General features: G+C 39.1%; 2 protein-coding genes across 3 annotated transcripts; both read right to left on the bottom strand.

Moving 5' to 3' along the window:
* Nucleotides 1-1,456: 1,456 nt before the first annotated feature.
* tlcd3bb (TLC domain containing 3Bb) lies at nucleotides 1,457-12,212 on the bottom strand. Its single transcript, XM_058405481.1, has 7 exons — nucleotides 11,570-12,212; nucleotides 8,650-8,851; nucleotides 8,457-8,540; nucleotides 7,717-7,939; nucleotides 7,110-7,205; nucleotides 3,258-3,367; nucleotides 1,457-3,064 (listed from the first exon to the last, which is right to left on the bottom strand). Exons 2-7 carry the CDS (start codon nucleotides 8,772-8,774, stop codon nucleotides 2,794-2,796), a joined length of 909 nt encoding a protein of 302 aa, XP_058261464.1. The 5' UTR covers nucleotides 8,775-8,851; nucleotides 11,570-12,212; the 3' UTR covers nucleotides 1,457-2,793.
* Nucleotides 12,213-14,005: 1,793 nt separating this feature from the next.
* mazb (MYC-associated zinc finger protein b (purine-binding transcription factor)) lies at nucleotides 14,006-24,798 on the bottom strand. 2 transcript variants are annotated; one of them, XM_058406610.1, is made up of 7 exons: nucleotides 23,635-24,798; nucleotides 23,296-23,446; nucleotides 22,107-22,444; nucleotides 20,924-21,180; nucleotides 20,744-20,807; nucleotides 19,544-19,715; nucleotides 14,006-17,952 (listed from the first exon to the last, which is right to left on the bottom strand). In XM_058406610.1, the coding sequence occupies exons 1-7, from the start codon at nucleotides 23,665-23,667 to the stop codon at nucleotides 17,615-17,617; spliced, it is 1,353 nt and encodes a 450-aa protein (XP_058262593.1). In that variant the 5' UTR covers nucleotides 23,668-24,798; the 3' UTR covers nucleotides 14,006-17,614. The 2 variants fall into 2 exon arrangements, with proteins under 2 accessions (XP_058262593.1, XP_058262594.1); XM_058406611.1 differs by having other exon boundaries at nucleotides 14,008-17,952; nucleotides 20,924-21,177; nucleotides 23,635-24,793.
* Nucleotides 24,799-24,861: the final 63 nt, after the last annotated feature.

Here is a 24,861-nt window from a genome sequence, read left to right as displayed (position 1 = left end):
TATGCTCTGATCCCAAATCCCAAGGATGGGATATGTGAAGAAAGTATTTCACTGTGCAGTAATGTATATGTGACAAATAAAGACAACCAACATGCAAAACCAAAAATGGCCATCTCCATCTTTCAGGTGTGACCTGAAGAGGGCAGCACACATTTATAAATCTAAGAATATCTCATAACATAACCTTGTTATACTTTACAGAATGAGACTGTTGTTTTTCTGTCCATTTAAGACTTCACAAAATATTAATGAAGGGGAGTTATAAATAAATGACATTACTTGTTTGAGCCTGTTACATTTTTTTAAGTATTTTTCGTAATAATATTCTGCCAATTTGTGTAGCAATAATCTGAATTGAACTGATAATCTGAGTTGTCCTTCACTTAAGAGCCATGGAGTCACTGTCTCATCTCCAAACCCAGGGATTACTTGAAATATTAATGCTGAAAATTGTCAGTCATAGAAACCCTATGTTTCTTTTGACATTAGAAGGACATTGTTTTCTGCACTGACACCATCAATTTCCTTCCTCCCTGGTCTGATTTGTTTCAGTTTCATAAAGGAAGTTACTATATTTTCACAGTTTTGTTTAGCTGTATATTCAAGAATGTCCTTATTGTTGACAGTAGTTAGATGGCATAACCTTAGAAATGTATGCAGGTCTGCAGTCCATAGACATAACCATTACATTTATTTACAAAAATACAGTGTAGGCCACCTTTGAGAGGTGAGTGGTTAAACAGCCTCCCAAGTCGGTGTGTGTGTGGGTTTATTAATCCTACTCCTGTCCACATCAGAAGGAATTTTGACCAATCCCACTTTTTTTTTAAATCACACCTGCAAAATTTCATTACATGACATTAACTGATTTGGTTCTCTTTAGCAAAATATACATGTACAAATGAAACATTTCAATCATTGTGACCTTGACCAGAATGAAGCAAATGAACGAACGAACGAACGAACGAATGAATGAATGAATGGGTCACATAACACAAATACCCAGAACAATTACGATATGATAACGAATGTGACCTTGCTGTTTTCCTGTGGGATCCCAGTCCCAGTGAACACATCTAAAATATGTTTCATGCAATAGCTTTTCAAGGGGCAGCTTTCAGAGACTTTAAATGCTTCAGACCCTTGGTACTACCTCAGCCATTGTGAACAATTAAATGATTTAATTTCTCAATGAGCAACTTACACAGACGTTTCAAACAAATGGTTGGAATTCACTTTTATCATTATTAATAATGATTACATAACTAGCCAGCAGTCTGGGCTGAGTTTCTCAAGTGTGTTTGAGCCCAAAAAGATCATTGTTAAATTCTTTGTAGAGTAAGCACCACACTGAACACTGTCTCTGCCGCATGTAATCTCTCTAGTGTATGTGGTTTACTTTACTGTCATTCCAAAAAAAGAAAAGAAAAGAAAAGCAAGACAGCAGTTGCAAGCATTTTAGGTTTACTGTAGGATCATATGTCCATAACTTTTAATAATTTAGGAATTCAATACAGGTTGTGTTTCAACATACAGTTTCATAACCAGTATGATAACGAACATAAAACATGAGTGGACAGAACACTAAATCATTAAATTAAAAAGTTCATTTATGCGAAAAATAACGAATAAATAAATTGGAACTTACACCAAACAAAGACTAAGCATAAATAAAAAATGTTATAGAGAATATTTTGTATGAGAATGTTTATATTATATGAGAATATTTTCTCCTTGACTTAATCCACACTGTAGTTCTTTTTTCAATATTTATATTTAAATATTCTTCTATAAACAAAAAGCAAAGAGGAACTAAAATGACATAAAATTCCCAAAAGGATAAGGCAGCGATATATTCGATCATTTATTTTTCACCTATAAATTCAGGGTTGTCTATTTTATCTTTGTATATACAAGTAGTATATATAGAGATAGATATATAGAGAGATACAATTGATAGTGCTGGTTAAGATCTACCTGAATGTTCTGCCTTAAAGTCAATGTACAGGTCTCTGTAAGGCCTTAGGACAGGACTTTTGAGTAGCATCTCACCTTTTCTTTTATGCTTCGGTTATTAAGCTTAGCCAGGCTGTCTAAAAACAAGGAACTAGCATGTACAAAATAATACATTCCAGAAAGGATTTTCTATAGATGTTGAAAAAGCTCAGTAGTGTTCGATGTCTTTACAGATCTGTCTTTAATCTCTGGTTTAAGTAAGTAAGATCTCGTGTATGAAACCAATGTAGGTTTTATTGCCTGGTGGGTTTTACTAACTATTTGAAAATATTTGCATTTTGAATATTTTTTTCCCCATTAGATTGTTCAATTCGATTCACCATTAAATGTATTATTTATTTCTTGCACAAAACCAATACATGCCTATCTAATCAGTCATTATAACCCAGTTAGTGTCATAATAATGCATAATAACGACGCATATTGCCTCAGTTTTTCAAACATTTGTGCATTTGACATAGTCTTGCCTATTGTGCAAACACAACTGCAAAGTTCATTCCAGACTCTTTTTTTTTGTGAGCACAGCTCTTATATGTCTACTAAAGCAGTCCTATATGCAGTACATGGGTCTTGGAGCTAAAAAGAGGGCTGTATTGTACTGCTATAGTACAGCTATTCTGTTACACTTCCTGTAGATCCAGCGTCACTTATTTTCCTCGGATTATTTCTTCTTCTTCACAGTTTAATTCAATCAGGCTTCATTTTGTGACCCATTTAGTCTCAAACTCATACACACACATACAGACATACATTTGTTCTTTAGCTGAGTGTCTCTTCTTAGTGGATCATGGTGGTGGGCGGGTCTAGCGCATCCACCTGACCTCTGTAGCCGTTGGCTTGCTGAGAAGAAGATGCGTGTCCATCTGGCAGCAGTCTGGAGGGAGAGGTGGGGCTACGGGAACGTGAGGAGCCTCCGGTGAACAAGCGCAGAGCCCCGCGGCAGATGAGGGAGAACCAGTAGAGCTGTGGTGCCATGAGCAGCGCAGCACCCACGTTACACTGCCAGGGCACAGCAAGAGGGACCCGGTAAAGAGGGATAGATGCGTACCTGTCAAGGGAAAGATGGAGAAAAAGATTTCACATAAACAGCAAGCATCAGTAAATGTGAAGCAGAGAGAACAAGCTTATCTTTCTTGTTTTTCATAGATTCCTATTACATTTTAGAAATTGGAAGAAGTGAGCAAGATATAGAGATAGAGAGAGAGAGAAATAGCCAGAAGACGGGTGATAAAGACCCATACCTGCCGTAAACATAGTAGAGGTAGGGGAAGAGAAGGACCCGACAGATGAAGAAAGTGACCAGCATGAGAGCCCCATTCACTTTGTGAAGTAGCGTGTGCTGCTGCTTGTACTGAGAGAAAGTGCAAGTGAAAGGGTAAGAGTTGAGTTGAAATATGGGGGCAAATGAGGCAGACAAAAAAAGTTCACTGGGCCCAAAATGCCTTATGTTCTATGTCTGGGGTCTGGCATTTTGTAGTGGTGTGTGAACATGCACTCTGCAGCTGCAAAATACTCACAAGGCACTGTGCAAAGATGTATTACAGATTTTGGAAAGTCATTTCTAGTCTCGTACATTCAGGGGATGATTAGCCTGATTTTAGGCTGTAATTAGACTGATTGCTTTGTATGCCCTTAGGTTTAATACAGCTCACATAATTGTTTTGAAAAGTTTGCTAACGTTGTACGTCAAAATGCGTCACTAATTCTGTTAATATTGTTCTGTTTAGTGCTCCAGATTAGGATACTGTTTACTGTACTACACAGCATGTGTGTTCTGAAGAAGGCACTATAATTACAAAAGGAGGATAAAAATAAATGTGTTGAGAAAAGACATAGAAACAAAAATGAAGAAGGGGAAAAAAAGAGAAAAAAATGCGATCACAGTGACTTGGCTTGACCATGGCATGATTAGTGGTGTCAGATGTGCTGCTTTAAATATTTCAGGAACTGCCTTGAGATTCTGATACACCAAAGTGTCCAGAGCTTATGTAGAATGGACTGATCAACAAGAAACAGTGCCCAATGACCAAGTATTTAGAAAACCAGCTCAAAATGCACAACATGTCAAACCTTGACCTTCAAGCCTGGAAAAACATCAAGTGGTCTGATGAAGCTCAATTTCTGCCATGACATGTAGATTTTAGGCATCAGCCGCATGAATTCATGAATCTAACCTGCCTTGTGTAAACAGTCCAGGCTGGTGAAGGTGGTGTAATGGTGTGAGGAATGATTTCATGTCAAACACTGGGCTTCTTAGTACCAGCTGAGCATCAACAGAATACAACAGCCTGTTAAGTGTAGTCGCTGACCAAATGCATCTCTGTACGGACACAACTTGCCCATCTTATAACAGCTACTCCTAGCATGCCACAAAGCACAGAGTGCCATGAAGAATTCAGGCTGTTCTGAGAGCCAGAGGAAGAGGTTGGGTCCTTCCCAATGTAAGTGTGATATGCCTTACAAAGTGGCCAATGAGTGTGTGTTCCTAGAATAAGTCGTAAATGTAAAAGTAAACAAAAATAGCAATCGTTAACAATAACAGCTGAGTAAATCTAGAAATAACTGCAAAGCATGATATACACTATATTGCCAAAAGTATTCGCTCACCCATCCAAATAATCAGAATCAGGTGTTCCAATCACTTCCATGGCCACAGGTGTATAAAATCAAGCACCTAGGCATGCAGACTGTTTTTACAAACATTTGTGAAAGAATGGGTCGCTCTCAGGAGCTCAGTGAATTCCAGCGTGGAACTGTGATAGGATGCCACCTGTGCAACAAATCCAGTCGTGAAATTTCCTCGCTCCTAAATATTCCACAGTCAACTGTCAGCTGTATTATAAGAACGTGGAAGTGTTTGGGAACGACAGCAACTCAGCCGCGAAGTGGTAGGCCACGTAAACTGACGGAGCGGGGTCAGCGGATGCTGAGGCGCATAGTGCGAAGAGGTCGCCAACTTTCTGCAGAGTCAATCGTTACAGACCTCCGAAGTTCATGTGGCCATCAGATTAGCTCAAGAACAGTGCGCAGAGAGCTTCATGGAATGGGTTTCCATGGCCGAGCAGCTGCATCCAAGCCATACATCACCAAGTGCAATGCAAAGCGTCGGATGCAGTGGTGTAAAGCACGCCGCCACTGGACTCTAGAGCAGTGGAGACGCGTTCTCTGGAGGGACGAATCGTGCTTCTCCATCTGGCAATCTGATGGACGAGTCTGGGTTTGGCGGTTGCCAGGAGAACGGTACTTGTCTGACTGCATTGTGCCAAGTGTAAAGTTTGGTGGAGGGGGGATTATGGTGTGGGGTTGTTTTTCAGGAGCTGGGCTTGGCCCCTTAGTTCCAGTGAAAGGAACTCTGAATGCTTCAGCATACCAAGACATTTTGGACAATTCCATGCTCCCAACTTTGTGGGAACAGTTTGGAGCTGGCCCCTTCCTCTTCCAACATGACTGTGCACCAGTGCACAAAGCAAGGTCCATAAAGACATGGATGACAGAGTCTGGTGTGGATGAACTTGACTGGCCTGCACAGAATCCTGACCTCAACCCGATAGAACACCTTTAGGATGAATTAGAGCGGAGACTGAGAGCCAGGCCTTCTCGTCCAACATCAGTGTGTGACCTCACAAATGCGCTTCTGGAAGAATGGTCAAAAATTCCCATAAACACACTCCTAAACCTTGTGGACAGCCTTCCCAGAAGAGTTGAAGCTGTTATAGCTGCAAAGGGTGGACCGACGTCATATTGAACCCTATGGATTAGGAATGGGATGTCACTTAAGTTCATATGCGAGTCAAGGCAGGTGAGCGAATACTTTTGGCAATATAGTGTATGTGCCATACAGCTGATCTAAATCTCTACACACTCTTAGACACGTATTTAGTTATGATACATATAGACACAGGCTGGCTGTGTAAATTCCACATAAAAGGCAGCAAGGTTATAAAGCAGGATATTGTATATAGTGTTAAATGTCTTAACCTATGAGGATACACTGAGCTGTGAGAGGCAAACAGAACTAGACTTTGATACTAGACAAATCATCATTTTCTGCACACCTCCTCTAAAAACAAATAGCCATTTCTAACCCAAATACTAATCCGCAGTACATGTGATAAATGGGTCCTTTCTCATGCACTGTAGCTCAAAGATCTCTTGAGAGTGCACTAGGCCTTTCAAGTCAGGGCTTGCATACATACTGACGTGTGCTCTGTTTTGTTTTGCTCAGGCATACAGAGACCCAGTGGCAGCTGTTTTATTTTGTTTGTTTGTTTCAATCAAATCAGGGGCACACAGGTGTCTGTTATTGAAGTGCATATCTCAATATGTTTTATTTGTTTCATCTGTGAAGGTTCGTTTGTGATGTTTTATCTGTGCTCATCTCTATGCAAAACTCACTCGCCCACACAGTCGTTGACTCTGAAGTGAAGCCGTGTCCCTGGGGAGGGACCCACTGTGACGTATTAAAAGCCTGTCGCCCAATTTGCTCTAGATGAAACACAATGTACTTGACTCTGCTATAGAAACCCACTGTCAGTGGAGTTTTCTCTGAGGGGCATTTACACGATTCAACAGGACTTTCCTTTAGGCCTACAGGCTGTGACTGTCCACTGATCCACAGTTTGCATGATATTACAGTGAATTTTTGTACATTTTTAATTTTCAAGTACTGGAATTTCTACAGTAAATTTACTTACAATCTCACCACTGCATTTTTATACAATTTTAGTTAATTAATCTACATACAAATAACATCAGCTAACTGCCTCATGTCACATACAATCATGCTATAAATTAATATCTATTGTATTTGGAGAGCACTTTTAACTATATCATAAGGAAGTTATACAGGAGATTTAGATGCCTAATGTGTAAGCCAGAGATTACACTGTCCAGGAAAAATGTCCCTGAGGTAAAAAAAAAATCTATGAGGAACCGGAAAGGCATTAATAAATGTGCATTAATGTACAGTGTGATCACTACATGCTAAATATTGCATGCACTGTTGTTTAAAACTGAGGAAGAGCGATAAATAAGTATTAAAAAGGCCAGAGGGATGGACGGGAAAACACTCATCAAATCAATAATGAATGTACCTGAATAAGGATTTTGCCTAGGCAGACGGAGGGAGTGCTGAGCTCAGCTAGGAACATGACGCCCTGGAAGTAATCACCCTTCCCCTGTCTCCAGAACTGAGAAAGGAACAACATCACATTGTTAACACACAGAATAAACAAGCAGCAACTCACCAGAACAAGCCTAGGGTTGGGGTCTAGACTATAAAGCCTTCCAAAGTGGCTCCTAGATTGATGCTTTTACAGAATCAGTAGTTTTGGTATTCCTAATTCCTTTTCTAAAAAATTGGCTAAATGGCTACCTAGCTGCCAGGGACCCCTTTCTATTTCTGAACTTTAGAACATCTGAACATCTCTGCAAGAAAATTAAAACTTTCACAGACCCTTGAGAGCCATGGGCCTAAATTTACAGCCTCCTAAAGAGTCAGTGGAAATGTGGTGTATGTGTCATTAGTCTGGATAGAAGGTTAGAAATCACTGATATTGTTTTTAAAGTAAATATCTAGGAGGGAGAAACAACCGCACTGCTCTCTGATCTAATGCTCGATTTATCTAGGTGAAAAATGAGGCCCTATGTTTTCCTTTTGCAGATTACTACACGAACAAAAACATGCATGGCGACAGTTACCACGGAGACAGGGAAGCACACGGTGACCATGACGACATGATGTAAGACCATGAGGAACTCTCTGCGGAGATAGCTGCTCAGGACCACAGACTTGGACTTGGGCCCGTTATCCACCTCGTGACCTTTGACCTGAAGCTTGTGCCAGTGGCACAGGAACATGGCGTATATATCGTACACAAAGTAGGGCACGGCGAACAGGATGTAGGAGGTGGTCAGCCAGTGCCTGAAAGATAATGTTCTTAAAAGCACATGGCTCTCACATTTCTCAAGACCCACTGCTTTAAACAGACGTGTCTTTGTCAAAGAAAAAGGCTTCATTTTAGTGCCAGAAGAGTAAAAATTCAGGAATTTTGACAAAATATATAAAACACAGCTGATGAAAAGAGTTGACATTCTTCAATCTCATTTTTTTTAAGGATACTATAAAATTAAGTTTAACTGCTGCTATTTCTCAGGATTAATATGCATGACCCTATAAACATTCATCATTTGCCAAACTAGCATTACTTGCACTGGGGCATCAAATCAAATGGCTTAGCCTCACATTAATCTAATTATATACTTATTACAACTATATAACCGGTATGAATCCATGAATTATCCATAATATCTTGTAATTATTTAGAAAATCAGTTTATCTAGCATAAATATTTTCTGAAAGGGAAACAACCAAGAGCAATTTGTTTTTTCTTTTCGATTTGATAAAGATCAATTTGCAACTCCATTAAATAACAACTTACTGATCCTCAATGATGTCATCACAGGAAGTTGAGATGATGTAACCAGCTGAGGAAGCCATGACTGCTTGGACGGATGACACCAACCTGGTGTATGTTTTGTACGTTAGTGTGTTTGAATGATTTCTCTTGAGATGTACATTACATTGTATTCTGCATGAAGAAAACCAAAATCACTATAATTACTGCCCTTTACCTGGCCGACACCATGACTGCATCCCCCTCGCTCCATCTCAGACCAGGCAGCCGTTTCAGACACTGCTTGGACAAGAGGAAGAGCCCGGGGAAAAACACAGAGCCCGCAGCCAAGATGGATAACATGATCGTTGGTGGGTGAGGTCAGCTGACGCAGCGTTCACAAAGCACGTTTTAGAGCGTCTGCCGTCCTTCCCTCCTCCCTGGAAAATAAAAAAAAGATATTATCAAAATGGTCTATCTTTGGGGATTTTTTTTTACTGTGGTACTCAGATAGAACTGCGTGTACTTCTGAAATGAAGCACAATAGGAACTGTATGTACCACCATAAACCGTTCAATTGGTTCAGTTTTGTCCAGAAAAAGCATGTTTTTGTTCAATTTAAGCAGCATCAGTAAGGCATAATGAACGCTACTATCTGATACAATGTCACATATTACTCTTTAAAGGAATAAAACACCGTTTTAACATCAGAGTAGATATACAGTGATTGTAAAATGGTGACAAAATGATTTTACAAACTGCACATGGCCAAGAGTCTGTCTGTACTATGACTGAACGTGTGACCGGATTCTCAAGAGCATGCAGAGGACACAGTATTCGATAGATGTGGCACATAAATCATGCTTTGGGTGTATTTCTAAGAATCATCCGAGTAAAATTCTCTGTTATATTTGGTTTAAATATGTCATTAAAGAGTTCCTGGTAATGAGAGGCAACTTCTGAACTGCAGATTACTGCATGTAGAATCCTCACCATATGAATAGCTGAATGGCTCATGTGGTGCCATCTGTGGCACATTCACACATAAGATAATACTGCCACATGTTGAGTTTTTTGCCAAGTAGTGCCTTAGTGTTGTGTAAATTAACTGATTATAGTTAATTGAATAATAATAATAATAATTGTGATACATATTGGGCTTTATCTGGGATACTGTTTTCAGACATAGTTACAGTATGAAAGCTTGAATGTGACTGTAGCCTATACTGTATGTGTCTTCATGCATTTTTAGAGTGCGTAAATGACTTTTGGCCAATGTTGTGACTACTAAAACATTACAATCCATATAGGATGATTTGAGGGTGGATGAAGTCATTATGATGGTTAAATATTGAGAAAATATTTACAATTTGGCAACCCCCATGCTTCAAACTACAATAATTGCAAACCTCCAATAAGCCCTAGTGGCAGGAAAGGTAGAAACTGGTGAGAGCTCAGATCTATTCACATATGATCAAAATATTATTATCTTATTTGATCAAAATATGTTCAGTAAAGGTCTACAGATCATCCACATTATGGAACAACATCATTTCTGTAAATGGCAGCAAAGGAGGAAACTACACTCTAATTGATATTAACATGTAAACCAGAAAATGATGCTTGAGTTTATTCAGTCATTTTATGTGTGAAAGCATGTTGTTGTTTTTTTAAACTATAACAGAACTTTCCCATTTATACTGATGATGATCATGATGATGAGGTGATCATAATTTCATTGGACATCCATAACAAGCTGAAGCATGCATGGTTATCAATCTAAAACATAAAATGTACTCCCAAGTTTGGCACACAGATAAACAATGACTAATGACTATAGACTAAAATATCTATACACCAAGGTTAAACGTGAACAGTGGTATTGATAGTGTTATGTGTGAAAAAAATAGCAATAGCTTGTTCAACAACAGTTAAGTGGTTCAGGTGGTTACAGCGCCAAGGTCCTTGGGGATAAAATCCTGATTAAGTTAGCACCTGTGTAGAGTTTCTGTGCATGGTAGTCTTTGTTTAGCCTGTTTGCTGTGGATTTTACCACCTCATAGAAAACATGCAGAAAATGTACTGGCTACATTATACTGGCATTTGGTGTGAGTGAATGTGGGTGTGCATGGTGCCCTGTGATGGTCACCGAGACTCTGACCAGGATAAAGCCAAAAAATGATCAGTGCACATGAATGAATGAATGAATGAATGAATTGATGGATGGATGAATTGATGGATGGATGGATGGATGGATGGATGGATGGATGGGTGAATGGATGGATGTTGCTTGTTTAAACAGAATGTGGAATCAAAATTAGCGCGTAATTCGATCGGGTTCATCTCCAGGTTTGTTATAGAGCCGATTCAGCAAATTCAGTCGTGTTTCCCATCACCAGTAAACACAGAGAATGGAGTCGAGCAAGTTTGCTGGGACAAACCTTACTGTTGTACAAACCGTAACAAGATATTACGTGCTAATGAACCCTGAAACCACACGCTAAGCACGTCTGACCTCTCGCACTTATAATACAGCGTTAACGTGCATTCCAGGATGTTTATTGCCAAATAACTAAATTCATATCGATGCACTGCAACTGCTCTTAAAAAATGCGCAGTGCGCTAGTATGCAGCCTAAACACAGATTTTTGAGCACGATAAGCAAAAAAGAAAGAAAGAAAGAAAGAGGAAATACATCTAGACAACTCGTCTCCATGCGTCACTGAGCAGCACGAGACCTCGTTAGAGAAATGAAAAGGCGACGTGAAGGGTGATGATGATGATGATGATGATGATGCTCATCTCCTCATATGACGCGCCAGTGATGCTCTTTTGTTTACACCTCAAAGTACAGCTTAAGAAATTGCATTACATGTGCACAGGCAAATGGAAAATTTCCTGAATAGTCGTTATGTTATGTTAGTGTCGCACTGAATGACCAATGAATGTCACAAAAAAATAAAAATAAATAACAGCGTCGATTCCTAAACAGGAATGTCTGCAAAGCAAAAATATTCAACCTTCACCACATTAAAGTCAAATCAGCCTTTTTGTTTGACTACATCCAACCCCGCATCCCGCACAGCACAGCCAGCATTGTGTAGCATGCGGGTTTTGGATGTAGTCTCTGAAATAAAGTGAAAAACGCAGCAGCCTACGTTGCGGTGTTTCAGTCAGCGGCCTGTAGAAATCCGCATCCCGGTAAAAGCCAATGGCGATGTCCGGCCAAGACACACGGTGCAGTTTACCGACATGGTGTCCTTTCCGTGGTTGCTTCTTGCTGTTTTGTGTACGGTGCGAGAGATGTTCGTGGTGTGAGGCGCTTCACGATGCGAGCTGATGATGCTCTTCTCTCTCTCTCACTTCCTCTCCGGCTAGTGTGGTTTGCCTCATCCCATCCGCACTTCAGCACCGATCTTGCCCTTTAAATCTGCCCTTTTTTTCAGTCGCCGTTGGCGATTTAATTTCCTTGAAGCTTGGACACTTTTTGGGTCATGCTTTAAAAGACTGTTTTGCTGACTACACTGGAGCCGGACGGAGATAAAGAAAGATTAAAGCTGCAGTTCCGTTGCCCTCGCGGTTATTTATGCTACATTATTGATCAGGATGCACAGTGGGGCATGATGCAAAAGGGATAAGCTTAGCAAGTCACCTTAGGTGGCGTAGGCCTAGTATTTCCATTCTGATTACCGACGCAGTCTACAAGACATGAAGAACCTAAAAACAGCACTATACCACTCCAAACCGCATATGATAAGCATCTGGCACCAGCCTCATGCAGAGTGACTTACAGAAGTGAAAGTTACATCTCATTTATAGCTAAACAGTTGAAGGTTAAGGGCCTAACAAAGTCCCCTGACTGCTGGGACAACCTTCCTATATCTGTAGTCCAAAGTCTTAAGTGCCACTGCTGGTGTCATTATAGTATATATATTTTCTACTACTAATACTTCCATTGCATTTAACCACTTCAAATTTAGACAGGTAGCCTAATTGTAGGCTAAATATGTAGAACGAAAAGCGTGTATATATAATAATACAATACAACAAATATATGTAAAGATAAAGATTTTACATAAAATGAAATATAGTTCAAGATAGAGATGCGGCAAAACATGTCCTTGAGCAAATTGCACCATGTTGGTTACTAACGGTTGGGAAGAGTTTATGCAAGTGGCAAATCATGGTGAAAAACCATATTATTATTATTATTATTATTATTATTATTATTATTATTATAATAAAGAAAAAAACAGAAGAGAGCCATGTCAAAGATCTTAAATAAATCTGTCAGGTGGAACTAAGACAAATCATCTCCATACATGTGCGCCATGCTAGATTTGACGATTCAGTGCAAGACTAATGATAAGGAAGGTAAGAGTGAAGCCACTTAAAAAGAGATGCAGGATGACCACACTGTCAGAAAAAAGGGTACCATGGAGGTACAATTTTGTTCCCAAAATGAGTTATAAAGGTACAAATAGATGTACAAAATTGTACCCTTCAGGGTACCACCCCAGCGACGGCTACTTGTACCTTAAAAGGTACAGTTTTGTACCTTTCTTTGTGAGTGCAGAAAGCAGCAGGAACAATAGTTACATAGAAAACAATGAGGAATGCATGCATGAAATAATATGTTTGCATCAGAACATGATAATTCAGCTAGTAGTGTTTTACAAAAAGGGTTATGTATATGATCCCAAGAGAACTATTCCAACAGAGGTAGATGCATCATGATATGAGGAAGCTGTTCTTTGCTTTCCATCGTGAGTAAATTACTGGGACTTGTTATGGGAGAATTAAATCTCATTGGCGAGAAATTTAAACTGGGGTGAAGATGGCCATTCCAACAAGATGATGACCAGAAACATACAGCCCAAAATAACTTGCAGGGCTTACAGTTCATTTATGGAGGAAATTGTCTATCAAGAGGGCCTTCATAACCTTGGGGATTTTGAAGATGATTTGACTAGAGGAATGGGCCAAAATTGAATCACAATGCTGCAAAAAGATAATTACTTCTTACCATGGACATCATCAAGCTGTAATTGCCAACAGGATTTTGCAATAAAGTACTAATGCTGTTCATTTACGGTGTCTGAATACTCTTTTTTTGTTCTGTGGTAAAAAATAAATAAGCCTCATGTATTAAGCAGAATGCCTTTGTATATGTATTTGTAAATCGCGTTGCTTTGCATTCATGAAAATCCTGGTGCACATCATACTGTGTATGGTAGAGGTTGACCAAAGATATTTGAATTTGAATATTAGTTCAGAAAATTTTGTGTGCTATGTAAGTTGCAGGCTGTAAAGCCATATATAAGGAAACATATTACTGCAATCTTTCTATACAGGATTTTGCTGTCCAGGTTAAATTACTTAATTTAAGACACACAAATTGATTTTTATACAATCTTTGTGAGTCATTTATGATGAATGTCATTAATTAAATTAAAACATAAATATGGACAAAAATATGAATAATCAAGTTAAGCAAGCCAACGCAAAACAATAAATAAATTCAATGAGACTTTTAATTAGGACAATGATAATGCCACTGTATAAATCAAGGATGTGCTGATGGTGACCTGCGAAAGACTGACAGCCTGTACAGGATGTTCCCTGCCTGGTGCTCCAAGTCCCCTGTGATAAGCTCCAGGGCTCCTGTGACTCTGAAATGGATGGATTGATGGAAGGATGGATGGATGTTACTTATGGAAATGGGGGGACGAAAATATTTCACATATTTAATGAAGCTATGCAAGCAAAGTGCTTCTGAAGCGTCATTCTCAATCCAAACACATATAGTCATGTTGCAGCAAACAATGAAATAAATCAATATGTTGTGTGGCACAAATTTGCCCGTCATCAGTTCACTTGGATACACTGTTGTGTAGCTGCAAATCTCTGTACAGACAGTTTAAGATTGGAGATGCTTCTGCTCTGTTTCTGTACTTATGGCCAAAATCGACTGTATAAAATACACATTACACACAACAGGGCACATTTAGCAAGCTCTAAAGAAATGTATTCCCAAATCATTTGTTGGAGCATTATTCATAAAAATCCTATAGCAAATCGTGAGTTTGTGCAAATTTAAGTATAAGGAAACTTACCAATGCAAGCCACAATAACCCTCTTGGATGCACTATTATGTAGTTTTATAAGCAGCTGGGAAATTATTTCAAGCGTTTTGGAGAACTAAGCTTCTTCTAAACACTACTGCTGTCTCACTGGCTTCTGTTTCATCATTTATTTCAGTGTTTTCAAGAAATCAGTTTCTTAATGACATGAGCTGGTCAGTCTTTTCATACAACAATTTATTAAATGAGGATTGTAATATACTGATTAAATTGTGAAATGAACTAAGCACAGACCCCCGAAACCTCCAAAGTCCGAGCTGAAATAAAGTTGCATTGATGATCATCACTGTAAAAAAAGAAAAAAAAAGAAAAAAAAAGACAAGAAAAATTGAACTGACCACATTTCTTGTTCTCATTCATGAAAAAACCTGCCCAATTCAGAGCTAAATAAAGAAAAAAAAGTGACACGTCTCACCCAAAGCTATCATTACTTGCTTTTTTTTTTAATAGTCAAAATTACAAAATAATAACATGATCTACATAATCTACAAAATAATGACATACTATTCATAATCATGGTAAGCATCAACATAATTATTATTATTATTTTTTTTTGTTGCTCTAACAATTGCTAATAGGCATGCATACTGTTGAGAAATATAAAAATATAAATATAAATACATCCCATTAATATTTCGTACTGAATCCAAGCCTACAATTTAAAATACCTTTAGAGTCTTATTCATTAAAACAGGGAAGAGTGGTACGATAAGGCATTGAGATGCAGTGCCGGAACTCTACTGATTCCTATAGGAGAGGTATTCACCTTAGTGCTAGATGAAGAATAACCTAAACATGATTCAGAGCTTAAGAAACAATTACTGATCAAACAAAATATCCAATTACAAAAACAATTTAAGTTAGTGAATGACCACATAATGTACAGTACCAACATTAAACTGCTCAAACTAATCACTCCAGTACAAAAACCTTTTTTTTTTTTCTTTTTTAAATCTCAACAGGTGGACTACTATTTCCGGCTAACAAATTCGGTTGTTTGATTAAGCCCTTCCTTTAAACACTTGCTTCACAAACTGAAAAACACAGCATGAATAATAATCATGGCCAAAATATAATTTTTCTGAGTTCTCGTAGAAGCATTCATTTTGTATGAGCTTTTTTTTGCTTGCAGTAAGAAAAAAAATAATCAAGCATCAGTCAGTTCCTCATTATGCAGTTTCTAATTTGCTTGAAGATCATGAAGACGCAGAGTCCTTTATCCAAGACGTCACTTAAAACCAAATTCACTAAGCAAAACAATCCTGGTTCACTTTTTAAGGTGCACAATGATCCTGAATACAACTCTTGCTTTTTTGTGACATTTTTCACCAAACCATTAATGCTCTTGACACAGTTATCCATTTTTACCACACACACACACACACACACACACACACACACACACACACACACACACACACACACACACACACTTTCCTAAAGAATTGCCTTTAAAGTTTAGTGTGAGGTGCCCCATCTCTGGAGTTAAGAAGACAAGTATGTTGTTAAACTGCTCCACGTCTCTTTTTACCCCTGCATCGCTCCTTCTGTTCTCATTTTACTTATCATTATTATTATTATTATTATTAAATCAACATCCTTTTCCATCTCTCCATGGTTGAAAGTGTGTGAGTAGAAAGGTGTGGAAGAGAGAGAGTGCGCAGAACGTGAAATACAGTAGAAAGTCACAATCACAGTATCATTGTATCCTGCAGCAATAAGAGTGAAACAGATTTAAAGAACAACATAAAGTAGAGAAATCCAGCCAGTGCAATCGTACTTGGTGCTGAGGTTAAGTGTCTAATTTGCCCTCATGCCGTAGATGAAGCCGCTGTGGACTTCCCAGGCACCTCTGATCATGTTGCAATAATACACTGAAGATCTACATCGTGCTGTGGAGACTGGTAGACGTAGTGTTCATGCATGCGGAGTTCCCTTCCTTATTTGCTACAGTGGATGTGTAATTGGTGAGTGTGTGTGTGCTCAGTTAGCTGTGTAATAGCTCTTTTCACAGTATTTGCTCAATAATGTGGATTGGTATGTTAGAGAGAAAGAGAGAGTGCATTATAAGTATATACCAGGGCTATTCATCATGTAATATATATTCTTATATATAAATACATATATGTGGTTGATAATAAGGCATAATCCCAACAAAGATGATCCCAACAAAGCTTGTCTAGGAAGGTTTCCCTCGATCTGTTTAATATTCAGGGATTTTACAGATTCCTTCCCAGCCATCTCACTCACTTTCCTCAAAGACCCTCCTTCTAAAGACAAGGAAGAGGAATGTGGCAATGCCATATGCAAAAAGTAATAAAAAAAACAAACAAACTTGAATTTAATCGTTTAATTTATAGAATTATCCGAAGCATCTACATTTAAGTGATATCTCAACAAACAACACAGACACTGGAAGGCTGGTTAAATTTGGAAAGACATTTGTCCTCACAAAAATGACAAAAGTATAATGATTTCACCAGGCAGCAAAATGCTTCAAATCTATCAAGACTCTTCAGCTCTGGAAGACACAAATGTTTACACTTCTCTCCTACTCAGTCTTTTTTTTTTTTCTTTTTGTATGCCTTCATTTCCACAGAACTATCAACTGTGGGTCTTTACAATCACTTCCGTATATAAATAGCTCTTCCATAATCCTAGAACGTTTAAGCTTGAGCTCCACATCTTACTTATTTATAGTGAAATGTACATGACCTGCCTGTGCACATGTCGAGGGACTACCTCTGTATTAAGAAGCTTCCTGATAGCCTAATGTGAGTAGACCATGATCAATTTTTTGGCTGCTGGCTCCAAAGCCAGGTCAAAGATTTCCCCAAAGTTTAGCTAGAAAATCAATAACAGCAACTTTTTTAATAGTACCGTACAAGTCATATTACTTAAAAATAAAACCTGCTAATTGAATAGTCCTGGTATATACCATTTTTATACACATGTCCTAAGCATCACAAAGGTATGTACAGAGGTCCAGTTTGCTAGCTGGGTGCTTGAGTGTGTGATTGTATGTCTGTGGATATAGGTGTGTGTTACAGGCGTACAGTACTAGCTCTGTGGCTCCTGTGCGATGCAGGAACAGTCGGTGACCAGCAGATCCACCATGGTGTTGGTGCTCACGAAGACAGCAGGTGCCGGTGCCATGCTGCTGCTGCTGCTGCTGCTGCTACTCAGCGCAAGTGTGCCATCAGGAACGCCCTCCCCACTGCTGCTGCCTGGGGGATTGTGGGTACCCATGTGGCCCTGCAGTTGCGTGAGGGTTTTGCAGTGCACACCACACAAATGGCACACTAGAACAGAACCGCTGGATCCGAAGCCACTTTCCTTCCACTCCTGACCGTGGTGCTTCTGAGCATGTATGCGCAGGTACGTGAGCGTCGTAAAACCTAGTAAACAGAGTGTGTTTGTGTGTGTGGTAATTAGACTTCTACCAAAATGACCTTAATCCACATTGTAAACGTACGCAATGGATATAAAAAAGTATTCACAGCCCTGTTTAAAATGGCAGGTTTTTATAATGTAGAAAAAAATAAACCAAGATTAAAATCATGTCTTTTTCTAAACTTTTTCCCACTTTCAATGGTTGTATAAATATGCACACCCTTTTACAATATAGGATGTGGCTGCGATCAGAATGAGCTAATCACATTCAGCCTCATGCAGCAATCATACAGTAATACACATGGTCTCGCTTGTTGAAAGGTATCAGTAATGAAGGGGGTAGAAAAGAATTTCAGATGCGCCAAGGAAAACTGTAAAGCTCATCAACGGATAGAGAAAATGGAGCACCACAATGACACTGAAACAACAGGACATCCCTCCAAAATGTATAAAAGGACAAAAACCTACCAGGGAGGCTGCCAAGAGACCTAGAGCCCCATTAAAGGAGCTGTAGGAATATCTAACACGTAATGAATACTCTCTGGAAGTGACAATCTCTCATATTTTTCTGTTTCTCACGAAAAACATCTAAGCTCAACGACATCACCCCAAACCATGTGGCAAAATGTGTTAATGTCTAATAAGGCCAATTCTAAAAAGGTATTATAATTCTTCATTCCTAAATGAACACTAAAAAACACCACATCCACAGTGCAGCATGGTGGTGGTAGCATCATGCTTCAGAGCTGTTTTACTTCAGTTAGAACTGGAGCTATTATCAAGGTGGAGGGAAATATCAATAACTACCAATACCAGTCCATTTTAGTAAAAAACCTTCATTTGTCTAATAGTAAGCTGAATAAGAAAAGGAATTTCACCTTTGTGCATGGCTCAAAGCATACATCCAAATCAACAAAAGACTTTCTTAACCAAAAGAAGAACAGTAGTTTTGGGTAATCTAGCCAGAGCCCAGACCTGAATCCAGCTACAAATTTGTGGGTTGACCCGAAGCAGGCTGTGCACGAGAGGTACCCATACAATTTAATGGATCTAGAATGCTTTTGCAAGAAACAGTGAGAAAATATTGCCAAGTCAAGATGCCATGCTGAAAGATTCTTACCCCAAAAAAGATTAAGTTGTGTCATCAAATCACGAGGTATTAAGAAGTATTAGTTTAGGGGTGTGTAAACCTCGGTTATTGTAAATTCTCCATTGTTTAAATTTTATAATGAAGGTAGAAAAATTTCTGACATGATTTATCTTTTTATCCATTTAAACCATTTTATCAGGGGTATGTAGACTTTTTTAATTTTTTTTTTTACTTCCAATGTATTTAAATCCCCTATTTGTATTATATTAATTAGCAGAATAAACATTTTATGGCAGATGAAATAGGAAATGAAGCTCCGTGTCAGGGATTGGAAATCGCACCTTGGGCACATTTCTACTGAGATTAAGAAACATTTTAAACAAGAACTAAAAAAATGATGCTAGAACTTTGACCATGGACATGTTTGAGATAAAATGATCGATATAGGATTCTAAAACATTTTCTTGTTAAGACAATTTGTGGCACTGGGAGAGTACAGTACTCACTTCTGTTACACAGGTGGCAGGCATGGTGTTGGGACTGGTTGTGCACCCTCATGTGATCAGTGATGTAAGCAGCAGACAGCAGTTTGCCGCAGATGTGACATGGAACCTTCTCCTCGTGCCGGATCATATGAGCGCGCAGACGATCTTTTGTGGCAAAACTTGATTCGCATGTCTGAAAAGAACACAATTAATCTTCATACAGCCATTAGTGCAGTAAACATGAAAATTGAACTCCTTCAATTTTGTACAATCGCCTCCTCGTGGAAAACTGCACAATTTCAACAGCTTTTAATTTTGTTTATGTGGAGCGTCCACCATATAAGTCTGTGCAGGATTTTGCTAATGCATTAAAACGAGTTTGCTAATATGAATCCGTTCATGTGAATCAATTCACCTTACGGCTGAACCTACAGATTGAAAACTGATCAGCACCTTCTGACCAGAGGTGGAAAGTAACGAATTACATTTACTTGTGTTACTGTAATTGAGTAGTTTTTTTGTGTACTTCTACTTTTTAAAGATTGAAGTATTGTACTTAACTACATTTTAAATCGTATCCGTTACCGAGTAAAAAAAAAAAAAAAATAAAATAAAAATAATGCAAAAATCGCGCCCCGGAAACTACTGCATTGATGGGCGGGAGAACAAACGCGGCACGCTAACTCGCAAGACAGAAAGACGGAGATGGACAAGACAGGCGCAAATGATGTAGACCTAGCTGAAAGTGAAATGCTGTTGAATTCTTCTGAAATGAACCCCTGGCCATATTTACACGACCACTTTGACTTTAAGTGCAAGAAAGGCAACAGCTTTATTATGCAGTGTAAGCTGTGTTTGCCCAAGACGACTGAACTGGCAGCTTGCAAAAGCTCAACATCAAACATCAGTAAATTTTAAATGAGTTACTTTTTACTCGAGTAGATTTTTAGAACGGTAACTTTACTTGTACTTAAGTAAAATTTCATTGAAGTAACAGTACTTTTACTTGAGTAGAATATTTTATTACTCTTTCCACCTCTGCTTCTGACCAATCAGAATAGAGTTCAACAGTGCCGTTATATAAAGTAACACAAAGCCTAGTGTTAACAGGTAATGATTTAAAACAGATTCTTCAGTATATCTTTCTATGAACACAAATCACTTTATTAGTGTAGCTCTATTGTATCCTTATTTATATATATGTATATATATGCACCATACCGGACATTTGAAAGGGCGTTCTGTAGAATGAACTTGTCTGACATGGCTGTTAAGGTGGTCAGGGCTGCAAGAAAAATAAGAAAGAAAAAAAAAAGAAAAAGAAAAAAAAAGATCAACGTAAGGTTCTAACTTGGACATAAAAATGACTACAAACAATACACAGGATAAAACTGCACAGACCGAGAAAAAGCCTTGGCACAGTGTGGGCACACATAGGGCTTCTCGACGCCACCCTGGTGTGAGCGCACATGGTGGCTCATTCGGTCTTTCCTCTTAAAACGCTGCTGGCACACGGGACAGGAGAAGGGCTTCTCGTCAGAGTGCGAGAGCCGGTGACGATTCAGGTGGTAGACGTCCCTGAAGGCCTTCCCACAAGTCTCACATGCGTGGTTTTTACGCACTACGTTAGCATTTGGGGTTGGGTTCACCGGCCTCTGCTTGACACATGAGAAAGAAAAAAGACCTTCAGAAGGCAGGTCATAATTATGCATACAGTAAATTCTACACACATTAATGGAATCTTATATCCCACACCCCATAGTGCTGTTGGATTCTTTAGGTCAAAAGTTGTCTAGGAATATCCAATTACTATAGTTCTGACAATAACATAACACTAAATGAAAGGTTTATATGAATTCACTTGGTAATCACTTCTTCAGTAGCAGCTCATTAACAGGGACTTGTATGGTGGATGCTACCCATAATCTAAAACTAATAATAAATGAATAAAAAAAATGCAATACTTTAAAGATTTTTAATTGAAAATTGTAAACAGATACCAAAGCAATTTACAACAAATCTTTAAATATGAAAGAACAGCACATTGTTCTATCCATTTATAATTATGTTTAATGCTGTCTTATCTTCTTGTCTTAAGACAAATTTTGTGGCCGAGAAAACGTAAAGCCCTCAAGTCGTGAGGACTTTCTTGTGTCAGAAAATTAAAAGGCACAGCTTTACCTCTTAGTTATAATACGTTTACACTGGAAACACTTTCCAAAAATTAGGATGTATTAAAACAAACTCAGAAATAGAAACCAACTACAGAACATACAGTCAGAGCTGCAATTATAGAAAATTAATTAATGCACTTTCTGACCAATCTGCACCTCATCAGACTCAATCTGATGCAAAATATGAACAATACGCTAAGGATTAAAACCTTCAGCTGCCAAAAATTGCAGAGCAGTATTTTAGTTTATCCTATGGTGTATTAATTATAGGCTACTTGTGGAATCAAGTTGAGAGCAAAGTGACTACTTAAAATACGCCTTTTCACTAGAAGCTCTGCAGTGGCCATTAAAAATGCTTCCTATTCCAGGTCAGTTTGGTGACTTGAATGACCTGAGCAAACAAAACTCACCTGGACTGGCTCCCCAGTCGGCATGACGATGGCTGTGGGAGGGGGAAGAGGCGTAACGGTGCTGGTCATGGCTAAATCACTGGTGTCATGAGTAAGTGGCGGCTGCTGCTGAGGTTGTGTAGGAAGCCCTGAAGAGGGTGGGACTATGCTGAGGTGGAGAAGGGACAGAGGCTCAGTGGCCTCTTTAGAGCCGCCTTCACGATTCTGGGAAGACCCTCCCTTTAGACGCACACCTGTGTGAACTGACTGATGCCGCCGCAGGTTGTAGCTATTTTTAAACTGCTTGTTGCAGATGGCACAGATATGAGCAGCACGGCCTGGACGAACTGGTGGCTTTTCTGGAGAGAGAGAGAGAGAGAGAGAGGGGGAGAGAGAGGGAGAGGTGTGTTCGTATGTTTAGGGTGCATCATTTAATTCATCTGAATCTAGTCTTGGTGTATTTTAGCCCTCAGTGTCACTTGTTTGTGCAGGTGAAAGCACAGCAGTCACACCTGAGTGTCAACAGAAACAAGTGGTCAAAAAATGAGGAATGGATATATTTAAAAAATAAAAAAAAAAAACATTTTAAACTTGTTATTAATACAAATTATCTAATAATTTATTGAGTGCCAGCTCTCAGTAAAGGTTTGTTTAGATATTTTTATTTTTCAATCTCTGCATTTCTGACCAAAGAATCAAAAAGTCTAAGGAGCACATTTCCAGCTCTACATGCTCTTGAGCCAATGTTTTGGGGAAGTGGTTTAATTTTGTGAATTAATGAAACAAAACCAAACAGCAAACAAACAATATGTACCAATTTTCACTCGACAAACAGACTAACAGGTGTAAAAAACATTTGTAGTCACTGTTGAACTAGCATTATAAACTTCAGCAAAATGCTGTAAGCATGGATGCAGTGTAGTTAAAGACTCAATAAAGAGATGATAACAGGTGATGGTGAAAGCACTAACAAGCAATAATGAATAACAGACATAAAATTCATGTATTGCTTGTCTTCAGAATATAACATTTTAGCTGGCTGAACTACAACTATTGATATTTCATGAACTAGCTCTCTGTTGTTTAAAAATGAAAAAGTGAACTCCATTTATCCTGCAAAAAAAAAAAAAAAGCAACAGAAGGACAATAGTAAGCAGCATGCCCTGTCCTCTTTCACCATGTCTCTCTCCAATAAACCCTCCACTCTTACCAGGTACAGGGTCCTCACTGAGGGCGGTGGTGTCCACAGTGGACGGGGGCGTGGCTATGGGTTCCGTGGGCGGGCTGTGAGGGGAGCCCGTGTGGACCTGCATAAGCTCTGATTGGAGAGAACCCTCTAGATGGGTCTGGGTGGGCGTGGTCTGTAAGAAGACAATTCGGAAATCACTTAATGTTTTGCATGCAACTTAATTTAGTCGCCATCATGGAGTGTGGTGTAACTATTATATATAAATAAATGAATAAATAAATTTTAGTTCTTAAATAAAATAAACTATAAATAAATAAATAATAAAGAGGTCCAGTAACACGCACAAAACATATAGCTCACCTGGAAGAGAAAACTGCTCCATGCAGTATCCATGTTGTTCCGCAGGTAAGAGATAAATAACTACAGACTAAAACTTTCGGATTTAGCCTTGACTTGCTGGTAACATCTAACATACGAAACCTGCCAGCAGCATTGCAATAATAATAATAATAATAATAATAATAATAATAATAATAATAATAATACTTTTATTTTCTGATGCACTGAACCACTGTAGTGATGGACTAAACTAAGTGTATCTGGACAAAAGCTTTCTCTCTTATTAGCCAGTTTAAACCAGACAATGATCACTGCTAGATTTATATTTATATGTAAACTAACCGCGATGTTAGCTGAACCGCCGGAAACTTCATACGCAATTCAGCAACTCGACGAACGAAAGCAATAATTGTTATAAGATACAACATGCAGCAAAAGACAATGATCTGATTTGGTTGTTTTTTTTTAGACCTTGTTTTTAACCGTCACACATTAAGGGATTCACGCGTGTTGAAAGAGGTTTAAAAACGAACCAATTCATAAATCTGTGTTGTTATTTTTGTCCCCCTCCCCTGACTTCCCCCGCCCGCCCCGAACAGGCCAATCGGGTGTTTTAGTCGAAGCCTCGGTGTTGCGTTCACGCCGTGACCCGGGCAAGCGGTGCCGGAGCCCGGCCGCGGCCTACCGCTCCACCTCGGCGCTTCCCTTCGCACGATGACATCTTTCTTTTTTTTTTTTTTTTTTTTAAATCGCGGTGCTCACTCACTCTCACACACACTCTCTCTCTCTCCTCCCTCCCTCCTCCCCTGTCTCCTTTCTTCCTTTTCTTTTTTAAATTCCTCTTTCTTCTCCCCCTCCTCTCCTTTTCTCTCTCACCGCTATGTCCCCGGTTGCTCTTAAAGGGATGAGGCAGCCGGAGTTGAACCCCCCTCCTATTTCCGTCCGAGTGAAGCGAGAGAGCGCCGTGTTACTCTCCGAGCCGCACACTGCCGCGAGGAATAGTATCTCAAATACTACAGTGGCATACTATCTTCACATGCTATTTAGCACGCTAACATGCGTTTTCGGACACAGCCAACCTGCATCGAAAAGAGCTCAGGATCTCTGCCGACAAAAATGAAACGGCGCTTACGTCACAGGACTAGATTTCACTAAAGAGAAAGAATAAGCGTATAAATAACGGGCAAATCCGCGCGTGCCTTAAAGGGCGCGTCTCAATGACGCCGAGGAGCCTTTTCCCACTCTGGA

Source organism: Hemibagrus wyckioides, linkage group LG13, assembly GCF_019097595.1.
Source record: "Hemibagrus wyckioides isolate EC202008001 linkage group LG13, SWU_Hwy_1.0, whole genome shotgun sequence".
NCBI lineage: Eukaryota > Metazoa > Chordata > Actinopteri > Siluriformes > Bagridae > Hemibagrus > Hemibagrus wyckioides.
The sequence above is the reverse complement of the archived record's forward strand: the minus strand, read 5'-3'. Positions and strand labels throughout refer to the sequence as shown.

Coding starts and splice junctions, on each gene's coding strand:
- tlcd3bb (XM_058405481.1), bottom strand. CDS start 8,774: ATGTTATCCATCTTGGCTGCGGGCTCTGTGTTTTTCCCCGGGCTCTTC. Junction 7,940..8,456: donor GATGACATCATTGAGGATCA/GTAAGTTGTTAT, acceptor ATTATCTTTCAG/GCACTGGCTGACCACCTCCT. Junction 3,065..3,257: donor CTCTACTATGTTTACGGCAG/GTATGGGTCTTT, acceptor TTCCCTTGACAG/GTACGCATCTATCCCTCTTT.
- mazb (XM_058406610.1), bottom strand. CDS start 23,667: ATGGATACTGCATGGAGCAGTTTTCTCTTCCAG. Junction 23,447..23,634: donor GGAGCAGTTTTCTCTTCCAG/GTGAGCTATATG, acceptor GTCTTCTTACAG/ACCACGCCCACCCAGACCCA. Junction 22,445..23,295: donor CAGTGAGGACCCTGTACCTG/GTAAGAGTGGAG, acceptor CTCTCTCTCCAG/AAAAGCCACCAGTTCGTCCA.